This window comes from Haliotis rubra, unplaced genomic scaffold, assembly GCF_003918875.1.
Source record: "Haliotis rubra isolate DU_JTF1 unplaced genomic scaffold, ASM391887v1 Scf37, whole genome shotgun sequence".
NCBI classification, from domain to species: domain Eukaryota; kingdom Metazoa; phylum Mollusca; class Gastropoda; order Lepetellida; family Haliotidae; genus Haliotis; species Haliotis rubra.
Genome location: NW_025767046.1, coordinates 3386708 through 3397149, shown reverse-complemented (window position 1 = coordinate 3397149; position 10442 = coordinate 3386708). Strand labels below are relative to the sequence as shown.

Sequence of the window (10442 nt, the reverse complement as noted above, 5' to 3'; positions counted from 1 at the left end):
TCATTTTCAACTCTCATTCTTTGTTTTGTATATTTAGTTAATGCTTCGTTTTGTACAAGATGCGTTTCAAGAAATAAAGAAATCGTTTGAAGGTAATGATCATTGCTTTCTAAAATGTTGTAGTTGAGTCATGCATACCCTTGCTGGGGTTATATTGTTAAACAGAACGTTTCAAGTGTTACAACCTGAACCTGTTAGTGGTATCACTGGTGGTAACACAAGCCAGAACGACAGTTACACACCAAGTCATTGCCAATACAACGAATATCCTACCAGAACCATACCTTTCTGTTTGGTTTAACAGTTAGACACATCGGTGCTAGTTCTGATTTACATCACTGATAACTCATCCGTGTTGTCTTTGACAACTTAGGCCTCCCAGTTACATGAATTTTAACCAAGGCAGAAACAAAAGCTAGATATGTTACTGGAAATTTCTCTTGTGAATGTTAGCCAGAGAAACAATATAAATGTTACTTCTGGTTAAATGATATGGTTAATCTGATAGGGTGTAGGTATGAAAGAAATCATCTTAAAGTCTTCCCATTTTTGGTAAAATCCATCGATTTCATAGTTAAAATGGGGAGGTTTGAGGAAATATATGTTATATGGAATTATTTGTATTCTGTGAACTACTGGTATCCTCGGGAATGGGATGAAAAGACAGATGTTTATTTGGAAATAAGTTTCGTATAATCTAAGTTCTTGATACATCATGCAAGCTAACAATGGTAAGCCTGTGCAGGTGAATCCAGGGAAAAGCTGTTTGGTCCAAATTCTGTGAGTTATTAGTTATCCGCCATTCTGAAACACCTTTGGGTTATTTGTGTATACGTTATGCTGATGTAGTCACAACAGCCATTCCATCACCCACCACCATTACCCAAGATCAGATTTATAAAGAGTTCTTTGAATTCAGTTTACATTTTACAAGACCGAACCATCGTATACTGGTGATAAGTAGGAATTACTGTATATATATATATGCTAAACGTGATCCTGCACTTAAACCGTATGAGGCTAGAAGAGAGACAAGTGGCATGAGGACAATGGACATTGTCAAGATTAGGACTGCACAGTATTACCGGTTTATCGCAATACGCTTGTCAAACACTTTCAGTCACAACATTTTTTTTTTTGTTCTTCGTTATTCAATGACAAAACGGCATACTGTAATACTATAAATTGTATAAAAAAGAAATCCCCGACTTTGCAACCTAATTTTGAGATTGCTGTTACCAGAACCATAACATATATGTTTAAGTACTTAGAATGTTGAAAATAGGATCAACATGTACAATTAGTCGCACTTACTGTCAAACACTTAAGCTCCCAATATATCGCGATATCCGGGTATCTAGATCGCAATACAGTGTTGCAATTTATTTGCCAATACACAGCCCTAGTCACGAGTGTATGTTTGGATGGGACGTTATACTATATCCTTAAAGAGTCTGAATATATTTTTCGGATAGTTTGTATGGCAGTCAGTGTCAGTGTCTTATAGCATGAACCATAAGACATCCTGGTAATAATATTTTTCTGTCTAAAGTTGAAACTGGCTCTAAAATGAAACTCAACAAACAAAATAGAACACAAAAAGAAATGCATTTGTATTTTTATTTCAACACATCTAAGTTGAGGGGTTATAGGAAACACAGATTTCATCTTTTTCTCTCTCTGTTTTGGCTTTTCATATGAATCTACCTCTGTTTGCTTTTAACCTCTGGTTATTTTTTTTTTATCCATTCAGTATACTATCTAATACTATCCATGGTTTTCAACTGTGAGTGTACCGACACTTCCAACATGTTATTGGAACTCGATATATTGAATCCAATACAAGATATCGATAAACAGGCACCGGCACGTAGACAGCCTACATGTGCAAGTAGCCATTTACTGCGGGAATATCCTTAAGACTTATCAAACAGCCAGGGCCTAGATTTTCGAAGCTCTCTTAGCGCTAAGATAGTTAAGTTAATGTTAATGTATGGCACTTACGAAGAGAGCTTCGCGAATCTAGGCCCAGGGTCACATGTACTGAAGGTGTTTCAGTGCTCCTAAGATCAGTTAGACAACGCTATAAGCTGGTGAACTTCATCCTTCTCAACCAGTGGGAATTTAAAGATTGAAATGAGATTTGAGAATTGGTCCCTGTTAGATGTCCCCTATCGCACTGCACTTAACACATGTCCAGCTACTCTCTCACACCTAATCACATGTAGTGTAGTACGATGGCACTTTTCTCATGCCATAAAGTACTAAATTGTAAAATATAGGCTCGGTTAATTACTTGCCCTTTCACTGTGCTACATGTCTTCTGACTACCAAAGAGGACTTCCAAAATAATTTTACAATATTTCACTATTCATTCAAAACATATCCGTTCTCGTAGCAAGATTGAATATATAACGGAAATTCCCCATTGAATATATCTTTGTGGTATTACTCACCCTATACCGGTGTTCTTCAGTTTCATAACCTTTTCATACGCCTTACCAAAGAAGGTCGGGGATATATAGTTTCATCAAGGAATTCCGTCCTTCGCAGACATTTGTCTTCAACCAATATCTTGAAATCTATTGGTTGGATTGTTTTTAAATTTTCAAAAGGAAAAGTGAAGTGCAACAATGATCGTTCATAATATCAATCGCTGTTTGCCCTGTGAAGATTCGATTTTTAGTAATTACCATCCGACCAGTCGTGATAAAGCAGGATCGCATCTTTCAAAAAAAGAATACATTAGTTAGGATTTCAGAACTCCAGTTCCTGTTAGTTGAAGACCGAGGTGGCTCCCTGTCAAAGATTCAAATAGGCGTGCCATGAATCTAACATGCCTCCACTTTTAGTTGTTAGCATGTCAAGAACTCAATAACTCAGACAACATGTACCCATTCATTCACTAATTCCTGTCTCGTTGCTTTCAGGATGGACTCCTCCCGGTGTTGGGCCCCCGGTCGGCGCCAACGGAGCCCCCTTCAGCCTCCCGGACCAGTCTCTGCCTATGGACCTGAGCTTCAAGCTGGGCGTCTATCCAAGCACCCCAAGCGATATCTCCGTCTATAGGTACAAGCTGGGCGTCCCTTGTGGCCGTGTGTCATCCCGGGACCCTCGTCTGTTTCGACGCCCCATGAGTGATGTAGCCACCCTGCCGCCCGTGTCTGGAGAGATGCCGAAGCCTGAACTTGTTCAGGTACTGGTTAAGCTGAACAAAACAAAAGTGTAAGTGTAACTTGAAGTCTTTTATGGGATGTTCAACCAAAAAACATAGAAAGCATTTGTGACATATTTATTTGGATACGATTCACAGACTCTGGCTGGAACAGTACCAACATGTTAACCATAAACCTCTTCTCCTACAGGTTTTCTCCGACCTCATGCAGCAGGTTGCGGCTGCTCCTCTGCCGTCATCAGACGAGGAAGAAGAGGTTGTCTCCCCTAGATCGGGTGCTGCCTCAAGCTCAGAACAGGTTGTCTCCCCTTCACGTCAAACTGAGGTAGCTCCAACTGATACTCAGGACAAGGTAAAGTAACATGCTAACTTACGAGAACACCTTTGATATCCATTTGTCAGGAACGCTGAGCTGTTGTAGATACAATAAGGACATAATGAAGTTATTTGAAAGAGTTGATACTTAGATGCTCAGATGAAAAGGTTCCTATGGGTTATTGAAAAGAGACAAAAACATTGCCGGTGCACAGTAATTGGAAACTCTAATAACACCCTGATAACTGGGGAGGTCTGGTAACACCCTTCTATATCACCCTGATGGTTTTGAAATTAAGAAAAGTGCATTTGGAAATGATGTGTATTGTGTATTTGTGTACATGAACCTTGAGAAACATTCCTCTTCCATCTCGTTACAGACTGAAGTGAACCCTGCTGCTGTGGCTCTGCCGTCATCAGACTCAGAGAGCGGCTCAGAATACAACTCAGACTCGGATGATGACAAAGAATGCACCTCATCATCTTCAGGCAGCACATGCAGCAGCAGCTCGTGCGCCAAATGCAATGGTTCAGACAGCTCATCTGACAGTGGCTCTGACAACTCCTCCTCCAACTCATCCAGAAGCTCATCTGACAGCTCATCTAGCAGCTCATCTGAGGACGAGGATTCCAGCGAAGAGGATGATGTCTCGGACCAATCCACTGAAGAAGTGGACCATTCCCCTAGCTTGGACCATAAGGTTTGTCTGGAACGCAAAATTATATATAATGTATAAGCAAGTCCAAAATGGTGTTTGATTGGCATTTTAGAAGATGCTATTTGATGAACATAGATAATTTTCTGGGTTTCAAACAATAAATGAAGATGAAACCCAGAAAATTCTCTATGTTCAAGTCCAAAATGGTTAAAATGACAACCGGTTACCAAATGCATAAAATTCCTGATCATCCTGATTATCGAATACATTTAAGAAACATGTGTAAATGTGTTTTCTTTATAACTATCATTTAATTGTGACCCCATTTCAGTTTGCCTCCAGAGCTTGATCCATATGCAGCGGTGGGGGATCCAGAGTCACTATATGGCTGAAATAATGCTGATGTGACGTAAAGCCCAACACAACTCAACTACTCAATTGTCCTCCACCTATGCTCACAGTGACCACTCATTTGTTTGTTTCAGTCTGGACCAAGTGCTGAGACATCTTCTTGTTCCTCTGGATCCCCCACAACCTCTGCATATGGGTCAAGCTCTGGATCTAGCTCTGGATCAAGCTCTGGATCAAACTCTGGATCAGCTGCTAGCCCAAGTTGCAGCTCAGGCTACAGCTCAGCTGGCATCTCCTCGTCTGTCACCCATGACCCGGACCTTGGGAAGAGACTTACGATAATCAGATATGGTCCTCAGGTTGGTTGTTGTTGTGACTCACAACTTATACTTGGTAAATCTTTGACAAGAACAATTCCAATACCCAACCGAAATATTTAATCTCAAGTAAATTAAATAGTGACTGGTTGTTTTCTGGACCTTTGCCGCGATAAAGTCAGATTTCAAAGAAATGTTTTTTCATAGACACGTTGGAGGTTTTGCAATAACGTCCAAGACACAAACTTTTACGGCTAATACTTTCATAGAGAGAGTAGAAGCATTTAAGGGAGAAAGCATTTATACCTAACAAAATCTTTCTTGTTGAAGGACATATCGAACTATGAAAGTGCAAATCTCCACGCTTGCTTTCATATATAAAATAGTCGGACCAGCTTGACTGCATCCTGAATTCGCTTATTTTCCTGATCCTGATTGACATTTTACCAGAAAATATATACTACGCTTTGATGTTTGCCAGAATCTGCTTTATATTATCAACTAAACATTTTTTCAGTTACAAAGTATTGAAAAATGTGTTTTTGAAAAGCATATCAAGATGCTCCTCAACGATTCTTAAATATATCAAATAGGTTTCATCGAAATTCTTATGAAAGAGTCGCTTTATCGGCCGCTTTTGAGGTCACAATGTTCCTTAATTCCGGAATGACATCCATGCATCAACCTGTCTTTGAACTGCGCAGCCTCATCACGTATGATCAGTACGGTTGTCTATGGATGACTCTGTTGGATGTCCTTCTGTCCTATACCCGTGAAGATCCGAGTCAGAATTGGTCTTCAGCAACCCATGCTTGTCGTAAAAGGCGACTAATGGGATCGGGTGGTCAGGCTCACTGTCTTGGTTGCCGTCATCGTATCCCAACTGCATAATATCGATGATCATTATGATGATCAACAAACAAACAGCCAAACATAGTCTGAATGTGCGGGAATGGTTTCTGTGAGTAACGTCATTGATATTCCTTGATTGATATTTTACAGGCTCGAGGTCTCAGGGTTTGGTACAACGAGGATGAGGTAAATATCATACTATTTGAAGCCGAAAATTTGTAGGTAAATTTGAAGGTATCTTTGGCCACAATAAAACTTGGATTATCAAAAAACAGGCAATTAAACATAATTCTTACTTATAAGGTTATCGTACCTTCCACATGTTAACATTGTTTTACCATCATACAGCTACGATCGCTTTGTACAGTTGGGCCCTGTATGAATGTAAAACCAAACAGTTCGTCAGGATTTGCGCAGAAACTGTCACTTGAGCCTAACAGATTCCTGTGATCGTTGGTTCGGAACCCAGCCCCTAATTGTTTCTGCTATGTCAGCACCAAGACATTCATCACTTGGGGCTCACTCATCTGTTTGTTCTTCGTGTTTCTTCCAGACTGATGACTCCAGCAGCGACTCAGACGATGAGCCTGTGCTTCCCCCGCCCACCGCCCCCGTACCCTACACTGGCAAGGGCAAGGGCAAGAGCACCAAGAGGAGAAAGGTTGATGACCTCGTCGAACCATTCAGCCGCCTCAGCATCGGCCCTCCTCGTCCACGTCGTTCCGTTGCCCCTCGTCGCCTCCTCAGGTGTTTCGGCAAGCTCGATATCACCGAGCCGCCAGCGACCAAGATGCCAACCAAGAGGAAGGTAGGACACTTTTAACACATTTTGAAATTGTCCCATCGAATAGGACAGACGTATTTTTGTCAGAATAAAGTTCTAGCCTTGTTGCGATTTAATTTTGACATAGAATTTTGATTTGATATGTGTAACTATCGCATCTCACAAATGCGAGCATTTACGGACACTCTGCGTGGATTCAGGACAAGTAGGCTTGTTTTATAACAAATGATTGAGCGGTTTCATCGTAGCCCCATTCCTTGACCATTGCTTATACTATCAACCACTGGTTTGCTTGGCCCAAATTAACATACTGTTGCTGGTATGTTGTTGATCACACGTAAACCATCATTAACTCCTTAGTCTTCTAAATAAGTACCCGTGGGTCTTCGTGGTTGTACTGAGTCGTATATAGTAAACGGCCGTACTTTTAGGAAGTTTGTACGAATATTTTCATAAATAAAGTCCTGCCATGGGTGGACATGGTTCACATTCCATGCCCATTTACAGTCAATGTCTGGAGATTGAGTGTCCTTTTAAAAGTAAATAAAATGTCAAATGGGCACACTAGCAGTGTATTTTATAAAAAGGCGGGATTCCTTGTTAGAATGTCACTCGTAAGTTATGCTTGTCAGGGGCAAGTATAGGTTGATTCCTGCGAAGGAACTTGTTCATAATATCAATCACTCTTTGTCTTGTCCAAGCTCAACTATTTACAGGCCGCCATCATAAATAAATAGTGTATTTCCCGGTACATTCTTCTTCGTTTTGATGAAGTCTCAGTCGATACTGTAGTCCGAGATCTCATATTCCTATGTATCTTCCCAACCAATCTTTCATGACATGTATATTCCCAATGCCTATATTGATGAAGTCTCAGTCGATACTGTAGTCCGAGATCTCATATTCCTAGGTATCTTCCCAACCAATCTTTCATGACATGTATATTCCCAATGCCTATATCATATGCATTTACGTGTCTAAGATTCATCGCAACCATAAGTTGTAAGTGGAGATTAAGTACCTGCGTCCCGGTCGACAAAGCTTTCATAAGCCCATGATAAACTATAGAGTTAGGACAGGTCGTAACTTTATGAACGCATTGTGGAACGGAGCCCGGGTTAACGAATGTGTGAGGATGGCTTTCTGTTTCATCCCTCATTCAGCTGACACTTCTTGATACACTGTTCAAATACATCAAAAGTCGATATAAAAACCCGACCCTATCAAGATTTGAGAAACCAGTCACCCTGTACAGTGTCTTATCTGACAGAAGCAATAGAGAAATGACAGGATCTGCAGAAAACTTCCTTTCCATACGCCATTTTTAAAAACTGCTCTAACAGAATTCCTCATGCGGATGGATATGAATACTATATTATTGAATTACGTTTCAGAGCTGCCATTTGCCAAATCCTGAAGAAGTAACATATATTATTTTCGGGATTACACTTTCTCTGCAAAGTAAAGATTCTAGTGCTTTTGTTTGGTTGAGTCACATCTGGGGATTCTATATGTTACTGAGAAACTGCAATCCCAAATATACATGTAATATAGGCCTATGTTATACTTGGCCACCATCTAATAGGCATTGTGTATTCATACTTCTTTATGTCCAGGCATGTTACGAGGAAGACTTGGAGGAGGAACATGAGTCGAGGAAGAAGAGACGAGCTCTCCGCAAAGCGGAACAACGTCATTATGTCGAGCTCGTCCGAGAGATCTTCGGGGCCGACAGCGACGACGAGACTCCAGTGGAGACTCCCAGAAAACGTCGCCATGTTTGCAAGAGACGCAAGGCAGCTTCTGCCACAGCACCTGCCCCGGCCGGGGCAAAGAAAGTCCGAGTGTAAAATAATTAAACGATTTTGGCCATTTTCGAACATAAGCAAATAAAATAATATAGTTGGACATAAAATTGTATACATTAGATATAAAAGTAAAATAATTCTATTATCAATATTATTATTATTAATACCATTTTGGACATTTTCGAATATAAACACAAGTACAGACTCAAGGAAATGTTATACAGTAGATATAAAGTAACATATTCTGTCAATAATTTGCAAACTTTAGGTAATAGAATTGAATATAATTTTTAAAAGGTACGTAGATTATTACTGTACAGGTATAGATTAAATTATAAACACATGTTTATACAAAAACAATGTAATTACTTAATATATTCCAAATTTCTAATAGTTTGTTGTTAGGGTCGAGTTTCTGAAAAGAAATGTAAATACTAGCAATTATAAATTTCAAATTCATCTTAAAATGGTATTAGGACAATGCATTTCATTTCTTGATTGAAATAATATATAGTGTAATAACACAAACCACTATATATGTATATAAAATCAACGTAAATTAAGGGTAAATACCTTTAGGAAGTTTATAAAATCCAAGTAAATTTCTTGCCCAATTTTGTTTATAAAGTAGGATGTAACTAAAATAGGTATAATCTTAAAAACTTTGAAAAGGTCTTTTTTCTCCATAAGTCAAAACTGAATTTCTTTATCAAATAATATTGCTCCTAATCTGACACTTAACATTTTAATTAATATTTCAGTCTCATCTTTTACTGTAATATACATAGACAGCAGGGTTTTCCCATCGAATGATACCATGATTAATACTTTGTCTAGCTATCAAAATAGAAGTATAACGTAAAGGTGTTATTGTATAAATGTTGGTAGTTTTGATAAAAGTATAGGAACGTTTAACATGTCAGTTCCTTGTTTGCCAGTGTTAAAAGTATTAACATACATAAGCTACTTCTGTGATATATAAATATTTGTTATTTACTGAGAATATATACTTTTATGAAACTACTGTTTAAACATTTTTTCATACTCATACCTTCATAATATGTAAACCATTTTGCTCAAAAAATAAATATTTATATCTACTTATATTTACAATTGTTAAACACTTTATACAAATATTGTTATTGGATTTTCCATTGCCAAGGTGCTCTTTTTTATACTTATATTTTAAATAATGTTTATATTTATATTTGAAATAAATCATGTTGTTTACAAAATAAATACTTTTCGGACCATATTCACTGTGTTTGAGTTATATTTCAATAATATTAGCTGTATTTTGAAAAAAGGGTTGTTTCCACCCAGTCATCATTGGATTCAGGGTGAGGTAGGGTAGCCTAATGATTAAAGCGTCCGCCTGTCACGCTGAAGACCCGGGTTCGATTCCCCACATGAGTACAATGTATGAATCCCATTTTTGGTGTTCCCACCGTGATATTGCTGGAATATTGCTAGAAGCGGCGTAAAACCATACTCTCTCACTCACTGGATTCAGCATGTTATGCGAGTCGTGATGAGATTTCCTCATCACTTAAGGGGTGGTGGGGTAGCCTAGTGGTTAAAGTGTTCGCTCGTCACGCCAAAGACCTGGGTTTGATTCCCCACATGGGTACAATGTGTGAAACACGTTTCTGATATCCCCCCGTCGCGATGTTGCTAGAATATTGCTAAAACCGGCGTAAAACTTAACTAACTCACTCACGCCATCCACCTTGAGCAGGCGTTCCGGAATATAACAAACACTGTTTCAAGCGGAATCCGAACCCAGACTCACTCACCTAGCATCACCTACCTGGCTTGGCTTCACAAGAGTACCTGAACAAATGGCTGGTTATTTGTAAGAATTACTGTCCTACTCGTAAAATATAAAATATTAAAACACAACAGCTTTTGTAACAGCGCTTCTCAGTGCTAATAATTACGGAAAATTACCAGTTTTTAATATAATGATGTTATAGGCCTGTTAACAGGGGTCATGTGACAGATCGAGGGTTTTATTATTTAGCTGTATTTACGAGTCGGTTGGATAATTCGTGACCAACTTGTGCCATTCCGGGACAAGCCGAAAGGCGGTTTTGGAAAGGATATAAATTATAATCCAGCTATATGTAAATAATCTCGTCTGGACCAGACAATCCAGTTACTGACATCATGAACATCGAT

At 39.0% G+C, this 10442-nt stretch overlaps 1 protein-coding gene across 1 annotated transcript; it reads left to right on the top strand.

Annotated features, from left to right (window-relative positions):
• Positions 1–3007: 3007 nt before the first annotated feature.
• On the top strand, positions 3008–8891 carry LOC124285822 (clumping factor A-like). The gene is made up of 7 exons (XM_046722089.1): positions 3008–3196; positions 3366–3527; positions 3871–4191; positions 4635–4859; positions 5820–5855; positions 6223–6477; positions 8070–8891. The coding sequence occupies exons 1-7, from the start codon at positions 3008–3010 to the stop codon at positions 8301–8303; spliced, it is 1422 nt and encodes a 473-aa protein (XP_046578045.1). The 3' UTR covers positions 8304–8891.
• The last annotated feature ends 1551 nt before the right edge of the window (positions 8892–10442 follow it).